At 39.2% G+C, this 14,300-nt stretch overlaps 1 protein-coding gene across 1 annotated transcript; it reads right to left on the bottom strand.

Annotated features, from left to right (window-relative positions):
* Positions 1-231: 231 nt before the first annotated feature.
* LOC122006151 (probable E3 ubiquitin-protein ligase RHY1A) lies at positions 232-2,880 on the bottom strand. The gene is made up of 3 exons (XM_042561527.1): positions 2,509-2,880; positions 974-1,161; positions 232-839 (listed from the first exon to the last, which is right to left on the bottom strand). Exons 1-3 carry the CDS (start codon positions 2,722-2,724, stop codon positions 434-436), a joined length of 810 nt encoding a protein of 269 aa, XP_042417461.1. The 5' UTR covers positions 2,725-2,880; the 3' UTR covers positions 232-433.
* Positions 2,881-14,300: the final 11,420 nt, after the last annotated feature.

The following is a 14,300-nucleotide window of genomic DNA, read 5'->3' as shown; positions in this document are numbered from 1 at the left end:
CACAAGAGGAGACTGGCGAGAAGACATGAACTATTTCATAATAATGACTAGACTAAAATTAATCTATTTTATATTAATTTAATTGATTTAATTTTAATGACAAAATTCTATTGGTTCAATTTATAAAAAAAAATAATTGATTTATTCGATTTGGTCGTTTCGATTGTGAACCATATGCTGGCCCCTAAGTGTTAATGGCTGGCACAAATAAACCTTAAAACACTACACATCTAAAACACAAGCTCAGAACATTAGAAACTTGTCATTACTTAATATTAAACAAGAAACAGGGAATCTAATAGCCCAGTGCCTGCAAATCTACAACCATATTATGATTGTGAAAACAGGGTAAATTCCTTTTCCCTATTCAACTGGAAGAGAGGAGCCGAGTATGACAGCTCCTAATAACTTATGTGGAAAATGGACAGATAGCTTATATCGTCGTCCTGCAATATGGGCAATCCCCACACGTCTTCACCCATGGCTCCAAGCATTCAGGATGGAACCAGTGCCTGCAAGACAGTTGAATCAGTTCTTCGCCCTCCACGAATTTCTCCAGACATATGGAGCAATCAAGAAAAGCTCTGCCAACAATGCTCCCCTCTCCATCTTGAAAAACTTCTCTCTGTAAATTACTGAAAGCCTCCAAACTGAGTCCAGAAGGCCTATTGGCATATTGCACATCGTCGTCTGTTTCAGCTCTTAAGTTTGACTGTAATGAACCTGATTCAGACCATTCAACTGGACTCTCTGCTTGTGGTTCTCCAAGGTTCATGAGCCTCATTTCATCAATTATAGCAACCTCATTCCTTGTCATTTCTGAATTTAAGCTGGTTTGACTGTCATTCAGAAAGTTGGGCTGTCAACTCAGGGCACGCAGAATTTCATACAACAAATTTTAAAAGTTTCTGTTTTAATCAGAAGGATACAAGTTTTTTGCACCATCTATGTTACTAGAAAGTAGAAAACTAACCTATTTCCAGAAGGAGAGATGCCTCTGAGCCTCTCTTGAAGCCTTGCTCTTGCCTGTAGAACAGCACCTGGAAGTTGGTCGTTTCTAGTTAATCTCAGTCTATCTACTGTGCTGCCTGCAGATGCACCATAGATACTACTGCCGATCGTAGCGTCACCATCACCTTGATTAGCTAGCCAATTTAGTTCCTAAATTGGGTGGGAAAAGGTAAGTTGACAATCAAATCAATCACAGTGCGGATTTCCCAAATTTGCCAAAACAAATGATTTATGACTCTTTAAAGCAAAGGTTTATTGCAATAGCACCTACAAGCCATTCTCATGTTGAAGAACCAAAGGGAAACAAAGTGAAGAAACTTGATACTCTAAAATGCATAGAAAAAGCATCTTGAAAGATGAACAAGCATAGTTGAATAGGCATAAAATATTCTGATGGTTATTCTTAGATAAAATAGTTCTTTCTGTGGAGGGAGAATGGACATAAAAAGAGTTCTTTACAACAAAAGAGAATGGACCAATAGAAAAAAATATTATAGTTTTCAAGCTAATGAACAACCATGAAGCTCATCTAAACTAAACAAGCTTGTGAAAACAGAATCAAACATAAGGCCTCATCCACCAACATAGTAGGTTAATGACACTACTCTCTTTTGTGGATTTCATGACTAGTTAGAGACCTTGGAGCATCACCATCTATATTCAGTAAGTTGTATTATGAGGATGATAATGTTATTCAAATTGTTCATATTAAAAAATGAAGGTCCATGAGTGTTAACAATACATTGAAACACATTGTCATTTCATTCAGCATCACCACTCTTCAACTTCACCAAATTCCTTTGACTGGACAACTAGAAGATTATTTTAACAAATTCTATGTGATTGGTATATTATTATGTGGGCTAAAACTTACAACTCAAATTGAAATTTAGCATGCCATCTTGAGTTTAAGAGCGAATATCAACCAAGAAGACTATTTGAATTATTCAGTTAATCTAGCAGAGACAATTACACTTGTGCCATGAACAAGATAGCTACAGAATATAATTATTCATCTAAAATCGTATTTGACACATGAACGACTAAGGCTAAAAGACAACAAAAAATAGATGATCAGTTCTACAAGCCTTTTTTTTCTCTCTTTTTTTTTTTAAATCTAAAACAACTTTATTGGCTACATAAGAGAATGGAGCTAAAAAGGAAACTATTGAGATTTCCACATTTTAAAGAACATCCAAGGAGGCTCTAATAAATGCGACAAGCTTCCAATCAGAGAATCTCATACAAGCCACCAGTTTTCAGCAATAGGTCGCATCTTTTAGTATAGATAGGAAAAAGATGAGCTTTGAAAAACAGGGGGCCTTGGAGGAGAAATCCTGGTTGAGATATCTACCCCTCGCCCTGAATCTACTAGGCCAGTGAAAAATTTTCATGATATACCAAGTTTATAGCTTTACGATTTCAGCAATTGCAGAAATCACACGATGCAAGGCATCTTATAATTTATAAAGACGTTCGGGAATCAAGAGGGGTTACCGTGGAGAGATGAGCTGGAGGGGCACGTCTGGGTTCGAGCTGAGGACCATCGCCGAGGCGGCGTCGACGGCGGGGGTGACGCCGAGGGTACCGGGGATGGGGGTCTCCATCGGTAGTGGGATCGGCGGAGAGGGGGTCGATTGGCGGGTCTGGATCGGGATGGCTCCGGCCCGCGCGTGATCTCCAGCTGTAGAGCAATCCCGACGCGCTCAGCATCAGCTTTTGTTCTCGATTGATCAATTCAGAGATCGTACCTACTCCCTTTCTTCGGAAGAAGAAGAAGGAGAAATCGCAGTGATTCGCAGAAGCCGAGCAAGAAGAAGAAACGTAGTAGGTTAAGGTAGCTGCGCAAGATGGGTAGATTCTGAGGTGAGAGACTTCCAGCCTCCTTTTCAATATTCTCTTAATCTCTTTCAGGAAAATTTTAGTTTACTCCTGAAGTTTCACTGACTTTTTGAAAAGGCCCCTTTGATATTTGGTTTCGCCATTTTATCACTCTCTAACTTTCTTAGTGCTATCGTATGCTCTTTTGTTAGATATTTATTCCTTCTTAACGCAGCATTAATTCCGTATAATATATGATCTAGATTCCGTAAAGTCACACTTTAAAATCATAAACGGATGATATCCGGGTTATTTTTTGAAGCTCATCTCGCTTCTCGACATCTCACTTCTTGACTGACTAGATCCAATTCCTGAATACTCAGCATTCCCGAGCATGCGATGTCTCCAAGCACTTGACATTGCCGAGGACTCAAAGTTCATGACCCATTTGGGCTCAGGAGACTATCCGGAATCAACTAATCAAGCATTCAACATCAACCCCAGACATTCTAGCATATTACGTGGGTATTCTCGGAGACGCGACTCAACGACGGTCGCTCGCTCCTTGGTTCCCTAACCGCCCTCAGACGAATAACTGACAAACATGGGTCATCTTAGTGTCCTAACCGTCCCTCAAGCGGATAGTTGTAACATGTGACATTCTACGTGGAGATTCCTTTCAACGACTATATAACAACCGATGAAAATAAGTTCAGGTATGATTTTATCTTATCACACGTGATGACAACTCTTTTCCCTTAAACTATATATTTATTTTGACATTTTGAATTCTCTCTCACACTCTCTTTAGATCTGGTTCTGACTTGGGCGTTGAAATGACCGTGCCGATAACACTAGCCAACCATTGACGGACTTTATCCCGCAAACCATCTTAGCTAGCTATTAGACCACCGCAGCCTTGGCTTAGAAGGAGTTTGGAAGAGGAGAACCCTGAGAAAGTGAAAGGGGCACCATCATAAATCAAAATTTTAATAAACTCACAATCTCCCCGATTGACCACCATTGTGGTTTCATTTGTCATCATAAACTCCTTTCAGACCCTATCCATGAAGATCTCATTTAAACTTTTCTTTCTCGTCGTTCTCTTGAAGACGACAAAACGACTTGAATTTCAGACTGTTAGGTAAGAGCAAAATGTTTTATCCACCTAGACTATAACATATTAACCTCTATAATTATTAGTTAATTATTAATTTTTTCTATATAAAAATACTATATTTGAGAGTAAATAATAATAATTTATAAATTATTAGTTAATTAAAAGAGTTGTTAGAAAGTAGCTGTCAGTTAATTTATAATTTTTTTTATAATAATAATAATTTAATGGTGGTGAGCCATGTATATATCATGATGAACTTGTAGATAATTCTTAATGCATGAAAGATGAATAAAATTAAAACGGTAAAAATTTACAGTGATCTCCCGTAGATTCGCAATCGGTAATGGCGAAACTCTTTGTCAGAAGAGCGATCACAAGATCGGAAAGTCCTCCACGATTCCACGAACCAAATCTCACTGCCTCATATGTTCTCCTCTTACTCTCGTCTCCAACCCCCCCAATGATCCTTGGACGCACCCCTTTATATAGGGAAATAAACTAGGGGCATAATGGACTTTTTCATTATGAGTAGTGGGGAACGAGGGTCATGTTCTCACATCCCCACTCTCCCCATTTCCAACATCTCCCACTCGTCCAAGGTAAGTCACTAAGACTTGTTCATTCAGGTAAGTCACAAAGACTTAATAAATCACATAGACTATTAGAGAGTTTGGTCACATAGACTATATGAGAACATCCAATCCATACTTAGAGAAAATGGTCCGTGCGATAGCAAGCACGCTGAGCGATAGTTGCTAAGAAGATTGTTACATCTTGACTTAGTCACTCCTTGAGCAATCAATGCTAAGAAAATTATTACACTCTACTTAGCTGCTCATATAAATTAGAGACACACTCTGCATGGCACATAGCCACTTTCCTGGTGGCACATAGCCTTTATCCAGGATCCATCCAATCTTCAAGTGACACACAACCATTATCTTGGAGATATCCATGTCTTGCTATTTACCCAGATTAAATAATTTTCATTTACATCGATATGAACATCTCTAATCCCTTATAATGACCATTATGTCAAGAGTATGTTCCATATCCAATATTCACATTCATTTCTATACATAACAAAAATGGGTGGACTAGTGAATAATATCAAAAGATGTAAATATATTTAATCTTCCCTTTTTTTAGAATCTATTCATTTTAATCAGTCGCTTTCCTAGTTATGCTCCATAGACCGAATCATCCATAGCCATAGGATACACACTAAAGTAGCAGACACTGATTAAAACTTCAAGTAAACAGCTAAATAGTCACTAAGCCAAAAAATTGAGATTAGCATATAATCTCAAAAGTCTCACATAGTAGAGAAACAGGGATTCATTCTCCTACTACCTTTATTGTCGCAATAGCACATATGGTATGAATCACATGCTATGATGTTATTCTCTTTACTAAAAAGAGCGCATGTCGTCTTCAAATTTAACATCGTACAGATTTTGATCTAGACATACCTAATGTCTAATCCTGAATTCAACATATGAATTCTAATCTGGCTTTCAACAGGTTCAATAAATGGTGGGTTCATTTACTTAAATCATTATTTACACATAAATGATTTCATCTTGACACAATTATCAAGGAGACATCAACTTATGAATCTGTCTCTAATTTCATAATTTCATCTACATAAGCTGTTTCATAAGTAACGGTCTTACCCCTATTTGTACTTAACAAACAGAGATGATTGTCCATGTAAGTGGACCAATCTCCACCTGCCAACATGCTCACCGAGATCTTATATGAATGTAACAAATACAACATATACACTGACTAAATTATGGCAAATGACACAATTAAAACACAAAGTCTGATTATTATTTCAATGGTGTTACATTCTACGAAGTCCCAAAGACTTTATATGTTCTTTAAATGACTCTTTAGTCATTGGCTTAGTAAAAGGATCTGCAAGCATAACACGTGTAGGGACATACTCAAGAATGACTTTTCTTTTAGCCACAATATTCCTCACAAAATTATATTTAATTTCTATATGTTTGCCTTTGCTATGATATTTGGGATCCTTGGAAAAAGCTATTGCAGCTTGACTGTCACAGTAGACAGTTAATGGACTCCCACTATCCTCAACAATTTTTAGATACTTTAGAAACCTTCTCAACTAGACTGCTTCTTGCACAGCTGTTGAACATGCCATATATTCAGCTTCCATAGTCGGCAAAGCTACACAAGCTTGTTTCTTGCTGTTCCAGGAGATGGCGCCACCATTCAGAAAGAATGCATAGCCTGATGTAGATTTTCTATCATCCAAATCTCCATCCCAATCTACATCTGAATAACCTTTCAGTTTCATATCTGATCCTTGAAAGCAGAGACAATAATCTGTTGTCGCCTTCAGATATCTGAATATCCTTTTTACCGTCTTCCAGTGTCTCGGTCCTGGGTTTGACTGGAAGCGACTGACCAAGCCCATAACATAGCTGATATCGGGACGCGTACACAACATAGTGTACATCAAACTACCAATAGCACTGGCATATGATTTTTTATTCATCTCAGCTATTTCCTCTGGAGTTTTAGGACGCATACTCTTACTCAAAACAGTACCTTTCACAATAGGTGTATATTTTATGTTACAATTAGACATGCTGAAATAATATAACATCTTATTTATATAAGACTCTTGTGACAGACCCAAAAGTCTTTTAGGACGATCTCTTATGATCTTCACTCCTAAGATGTATTCAGCTTCTCCCATATCTGTTGTATCAAATTGTGATGACAACCACTTCTTGACTTCATTCACATATCCTATGTCATTTCCAGCTATCAGCATATCATCAACATATAATGATAAAATGACATACTTTCCTTTTTCCCTTTTCAGGAAAACACAATGATCCTCATTGATCATCTCGAAACCATAAGATAAAATGACTTCGTTAAATCTTATGTTCCATTGTTTTGATGCTTGCTTTAGGCCATATATAGACTTTCTAAGTCTACATACTTTCTGCTCTTGGCCTTCAGCAATGAAACCTTCTGGTTGAACCATATAGATTTCTTCATCAAGATCACCGTTAAGGAAAGCAGTTTTTACATCCATTTGATATAATTCTAAGTCATAATGTGCCACAAAGGCCAAAATAACTCTTATTGATACAAATTTCACTACGGGAGAAAATGTCTCTTCAAAGTCAATACCCTCTATTTGGGTATATCCTTTTGCAACTAAATGAGCTTTGTATCTGTTAATCGATCCATTTGCTTTCCTATTTATTTTGAGAATCCACTTATTCCCAATAGCCCTTCGACCCGGAGGAAGATCGACTAAGTCCCAAACATGATTTTGAATCATGGACTCCATCTCTTCAACCATTGCAGCTTTCCATTTTTCTCTAACTCTACATCCCAATGCTTCCTCAATGGATTGAGGTTCGTCATCGTCAATTGGAAGTGTTACCAATGCCTCATTCTCAATATCAAATCTCCTCTTAGGTTTGATCTTACGAACACTTCTCTGTAAGTTGGGTTATTGAGAAGTCAACTCATTACTTGGCATATCACTCCCACTCGGTTGACTAGACTCAGGTATCCCTTTTGACACCTCTCTTGTTGATAATATCTCATCCTCCTCAAATAGAGGAACATTTTTATCAACATCACCTCTGATTGGGAACTCTGTTTCAAGAAAAGTCGCATCTCTCGAGTCTATTTCGGAGATGGTTCTATCTAGTTGCCCACCTATGAAAACATAACCTTTGGAGGTCTCATGATATCTTATAAAGATACATTTCTTACCCCTAGGCCCTAGTTTTCCATACTTGTGAGAACTATCATGAACATAAGCAGCTGACCCCCAGAGTCTCAGATTACTCAAATATAGTTTTCTTCCTGTCCAACGTTCATATGGGGTAGATGAAACTGACTTTGAAGGCACTTTGTTAAGTATATAGGCTGCAGTTAATAATGCATCTCCCCAATAGGAGATTGGCAAATTAGCTTGTGCCATTATAGACCTAACCATTTCAAGAAGAGTCCTATTTCTTCTTTCAGCTATCTCATTTTACTGTGGAGTTCCAAGGATTGTCAGTTGTCTTATAATCCCTCTATCATTACATATTATCTTAAACATATCAGACAAATACTCTCCTCCACGACCAGTGCATAAAGTCTTAACTTTACGTTCCGTTTGATTCTCAACTTCGTTTATATAACGAATAAAGCAATCTAATGCTTCAGATTTGTGAGAAATCAAATACACATGACCGAACCTAGAGAAATCATCAATAAATGTAATGAAATAGGAAGCTCCATGTCTAGCCTTCACATTCATTGGACCACAAATATCCGAATGAATTAACTGCAATGTTGATTCAAATCTAATAGCTTTACCAAATGATTTCCTAGTTGCTTTTCCTATAAGACAATGGTCACATATAGACAATTGAATCTTAGCCCGAGTGCCTAATAGACCCTCTCTAGCCAACCGATTCATACGTTCTTGTCCTATGTGTCCTAATCTAGCATGCCAAACCTCATCGGTTATATCTACACCACTAGTTAAAGCAATGTTTGAAAAATAACCATCAATAGCATAATTGACATCTGGTTCTATATCAAGAACCATAAAGCATTTGTTAAAAAATTATGTCTGATTGACACTGAGTCAATCTTAAGTTCAACAGATCGACTGTAAAAATTAATACAATACCCTAAATCAAGAAGACACGTAACGAAAACAAGATTCCGTCGAATTTTAGGAGCATATAGGACATCATGTAGAAACAAAACTCTACCACCACGGAGGTTGAGTTTGCAAGTGTCGACTCCTTTGACTTCAACCCTTACATTATTTCCCACATAGATCCACTTGTTGCCAGCTGGTACCCGACGGTACTCAACAAATGTAACTCGTTCCCGAGCTACATGGTTGGTTGCTCCCGAATCTATAATCCACAAAGGATAAGAATCAACTAATAACACTGAACTAGCAACAAAATACTCTAGAAAAGAAGACACACTTGGATTTACCTTTTTCGGCTCAGTACACTCCCGAGCGAAGTGACCCTTCTTGCCGCAGTTAAAACAAGTCAACTTGTTTTTAGGTTTTTTCCAGTCATCTTGACTATCTTCTTGATTAGGCCCTGTCCTACACCAGCAACTTCCCTCTTCTTTCCCTTCCTTTTCTTGAACCATTTCTTTTTCTTGGATCCATATGATCCAGCAGAACCTACAGCCACATAGGCTTGTCTAGAAATCCTTGCGGATTCAACTCTCTCCGCCTCCAATTCTATATGGCGTGAGACGTCAGTGAAAGTCTTAATACTCTCACTGTGAGTTAGGGTCTGCTTCATGGTCTCCCAAGAATCTGGAAGTGAACGAATAACTGCTTGAACCTGTTGTTCACTAGTCAACTCATGACCAGCAGTTTTAAGCTCCCGAATCATGTTCGACATCTCCCTAAGGTGTTGAACCATTGATACATTCGGATGTTTTTTGTAGCTGTCAAACTTGATTGTCAGCTGGCAAAGCTTGCTCAGACTTACTCCACTATATTTTTCTTTAAGGGCTACCCAGACTGCATGAGCCGAAAGGTACAAGTCATACTCAAAAGCTAGGTCGTCTACCATTGAACAAATCAATATGCCCTTTGTAGTGGAGTCTTTTTTCTTCCATGCCTTATAGACATCAAGATCTCGTCTGTGTTGTGTAGTGGGATCATCTACAGGTACTTCCATAACCTTATTTAAAGCCTCTAGAACTTCTTGTTCCTCAAGTACATATTGTATCCTGAGGTGTCAGATCTTATAGTTATCCCCATTAAGTTTTTCACCTTTGTTGAGTTCAACTATTATGTTTTTTGTTGTCATAATCTATCATAAATAAACACATTATTTAGTATTCAGTGTAAATTATATGCATGCAATTTATGATTGACTCAATATTACTTTGAGTTGGTTTACAAAATCAAGTGACAACTATGTTTTCACTCATCATTCGTATGACCAATCAAATTAATATTAATCAATTCTATTACATACATCCCAACAAATGAACTGATCATTTTTAATATCATGAATTCTTTAATTAAATGAACTAATCATTTAATATATCATGATTTCTTTAATTAAATGAACTAATCATTTAAAACATCATGAACTAATCATTTAAAACATCATGAACTAATCATGCATCATGTCAAGTAAACAACATAAATAAATGAACATATAACATAAAATTATGCTGCATAATGTTAACATATAACTAACTAACATGAATGAAATGGACTAACATTGTTCATACATAATGAAAATAATAGAATCCTAGAAAACTAGATAGGCAACTACCACTCCCACTAGGACAGACACTAGTGCAGTGGCCAAAATAATCCCTCTCAGACTGGACTCATTTGGGGTAATCTCAGGCAGGACAGTTTCAAGATTCTGTATTGGATCCACAATTGGATCTTCTTCTGGTTCCTCCTCGATCATTTCCGGGTCCTCTTCGAACTCTTCTGGATCCTCTTCAGTCATATGGTGAAGCAGTTCCTCACATAATACAGAATATGTGACGCGTCCTTGATGACGCCCCCAAATATAGTTTGCTATCATCCTTGGATTTTCTGACAATGAACGCATCAAAGCTCAGATCCTATAACTGTCCAGGACTGGAAACTCTTCTCGCTCAAGTTTCCAAAACAGATCATCAAACCGTCCAATGTGTCCATCGACTCCATAAGTAGGGTTATACTCTATCTCCTGAATCTCCTCCCTGAGCTGATTTCGTCGCACTTCATGACGAGTCAATGTGGTAATCGTCCGTGCCATCTGAAAAATTGAAAATAAATAAGTCAGTACAAAACCGACTAACCAGTACAAAATCGACTTATTTCAATTTATACAGGCATAGTACCAACATAATAAATCAAGAAAAATAAATCTTCTCGATTTTCAGGAGTTCAAGTCGACAATTAGAACTAATCTAATTGGTCAGACCCATTGGATCGGTTGATTAGTGATCCAGATCCTAAGTTCGGTCCATTGTCCTTAATTAGAACTAATCTAATTGGACAGGGATTTTTGTACCTATGTTCTGTTACTGTTTGATCTAAGTTCATTTCTACCAATTTTAGACTTATTGATCAAACTCAGGTCCGTTTGATTAAACTAATGTCCATTGATTTAAGTCTAACCAATTAGAACAAATCTAATTGTTTTGATCAAATCTGACCCATTAGAACAAATCTGGTCATTTGATCATATTTGATCCAAACCCAATTAATTAAGATTTGGGGTTGGATCAAATTGGTTTGATTAAACCCAATGGTTTAATCTAAACCGGGTCTAATTGGACCAACCAGTTTAAATCCACCTGATTAATTAAAATTAGACCAATAATCATAATTTTAATTAATTCTAACATGCATTATTTATATATAAATATTTTTTTCCAAATACGTAAGCTTAAAAAAAAAATTCTCCATGAAAAAAATCATAACAAAAAAGTTTCGTTTTTTTTTATTTAATTGCATGCGACATTTTTGCTCACGGTTTTTTTTAATTGATTTATTTAAATCAAACTTTTTCTCATGTTACTGTGCTTCATTATTTCTTCGCATCGTCGTTTTCTCCGCCGTATGCTGCCCGCATTCGCACGCTGCACACCCCGCACATGCCACGCAACCGCGACGGACACGGTCGCCGGTAGGACACTGACGCATCGTCGACCAGCCAGAATACCTTTGCTGGCTCTAGTGAAAATCACGAAACCGTCACGATTTTCCATCCTGGGCAACAGCGCTAACATTGGCAAAACGACTCGATCACCGAACTGCAACCCAGTCGCAAGTCTCTCTGTGAACTTATTGTCGGCAACCATTGGAGACAAACTCCGTTCCCTCAAAGCCTATGGTGTCGGCCATTGGGGAAGATCGCGACATGAATGCGATCTAGCCATGTATTGGCAGCAAGCAACAAACTCCATCGAAGCAACAACAATGTGTCCACCAACGAGCGACTTTGTCGCTGACTACATCCCTCTTTTGAGACGTTGTCGCCGGCAAGCCTTTGTCGCGACACGGAGTCACCGGCCTTGGCTTTTCTTGTAACACATCGGTCATGACTCGGTCACGATTTCAACGCAAGGTTTTAGGGATTTATCATGCATTTAGAAATAACAGCTCTGATACCAATGTAGATAATTCTAAATGCATGAAAGACGAATAAAATTAAAGTGGTAAAAACTTACAGCGATCTCCCGCAGATCCGCAATCAGAAATGGCGAAACTCGTTGTCGGAAGAGCGATCACAAGATCGGAAAGTCCTCCATGATTCCACGAACCAAATCCCACCGCCTCAGATGTTCTCCTCTTACTCTCGTCTCCACCCCCCCCCCCCCCCCCCCCCCAATGATCCTTAGACGCACCCCTTTATATAGGGAAATAAACTAAGGGAATAATGGACTTTTCTATTATGAATAGTGGGGAACGAGGGTCATGTTCCCACATCCCCACTCTCCCCATTTCCAACAGAACCATATACGAACTGATACAGTGCATAAAGATGGAGTCCGATAAAACCAAACAATCAGAAGTAAAGGGAACATGACAGTCAGAAATTAAGGGGGGGTGTCAGTCAAAAGTTAGGGAGATGGAGTTAAACCGTCTGACATCATCAACCGCATAATTCCCAGTCGGGTATTGACATATCAGGATCCCAGATCATAGACATGAGATGCGGCCTGGAGTAAGGCCTGACCTTCCTCTACTGGTATGGTTTCCTCAACCCGATTTGCATAGACAAGTCTGGTACTTTCAAAAAGATAATTCTCGGTCGGCCCTTCAGTACTCCAAGCATGAAAGATGAGACCCTCGTCACAGCTCGTTTCACTCATCAAGACTCGAGCCAAGGGCCACACCCTAACGATAAGCCCGAATTGCCCGTAACTTAATCCGGGTGGGACAGAAGGCACTAGGTGACAACAATGTTAGGGAATCGTAACCGTCGGTCAAGGAATAACTACCATATATCAAGGAATATTCCAGTGGTCTGCTATCATCTGCGAATAGAACCTTCTCTCAATCCATAAGAGGGTGCCACATGTCCTCTATCACTCGACAGACCCTAACACCTGACATTTTCTGACAGTAGTCAGGTTTAGAGATACGCAGTGTCATATAAAAAGGGAGGTCCTCTCCTTGGTACAGGTACGCTCTACCGCACATTTGTACTCGTCTCCTACATTTCTTTTTCCTTCGTATATTGTTCTTCTGGGGAAAAAGTACCTGACTTGAGTGTTGGAGGGCCTACGTCGGAGACTTTTTTCTTGGATTCGGGTCTCTAACGTTCCATGTGCCTGTCTGAGTGTGTGCAGAGCCTAAGTACCGCCGATTAGGTCATCGTCATCCTTCAGTCCCACGTGGGGAGTCTGTTTTCTGGTGCACATACGCCAGGTGTATCTGGGTTGACTCTCCATCAACACCGACGAGACCTCAGTTGGCCTCCGTCTGACTCAGATTCTGGACAAGATCAATTTGGCATCGTCTGTGGGAACTTCCTTTGCCTGTTCTGGAGCGTGAAGATGGAGGATACCAGAAGAATCAACGTCACCATGACAACAGGAGAATATGAATTGTTCAAGGAGGCCAAGAGGCAGGTGACTTCTGGAAAACATACCATCGCTTCACACCTACACAAGATGCCCGCAGTTTCCAAGGACCCAACCCGTGTCTCAGATAGAGGATCTAAAATAAAGCAGCCCGAGGATTTCCCTCAAGCCTTCTATCGAGAGCCCTGCCCGGACTTTTACAACAAGGGTCTAGACTGTTATAATAAGAAAGAGCAACCACAGGCCTCCATGGCTGAGAGCTCCCCGCCTAGAGATTCAAAGAAGGGGAAAGCCATGGTCCTCAGAGATGTGCCTGAGGAGCAAGTTCCCTTCTCTCTAAGGGTACTCAAGGAAAAACTACCGAAGGGGTACAAGCCTCCAGCTATTGGAGAGTATGATGGTAGCAAGGACCCGAAGGATCACCTCCAAAAATTTTAGAACACTGCGCTGCTGCACTAATAAAGCAACGTCATCAAGTGTCGAGTGTTCTTAAACACTCTGTCTAGCTCGGACCAAAATGGTTCAATGGATTGTCGAACGGGTTCATCACCTGCTTCTAAGACTTCAAAACTATTTTCCTGTGGTATTTCACTAGTAGCAGGAAGTATCAGAAGACAGACTATTATTTCTTTGCCCTCAAGTAAGGGTCTGCCAAGCCCTTGAGAAGCTATATCAAATGCTTCAACCAGGTAGCCCAGGATGTCCTATCCACTACCTCAGAGATATTGATGAGCACCTTCTCCCATGGTCTGGTGGAGGGGGA

The sequence above is a fragment of the Zingiber officinale genome, chromosome 7B (assembly GCF_018446385.1).
Source record: "Zingiber officinale cultivar Zhangliang chromosome 7B, Zo_v1.1, whole genome shotgun sequence".
Taxonomy (NCBI): Eukaryota; Viridiplantae; Streptophyta; class Magnoliopsida; order Zingiberales; family Zingiberaceae; genus Zingiber; species Zingiber officinale.
This window is presented reverse-complemented; position numbering and strand designations above follow the sequence as displayed.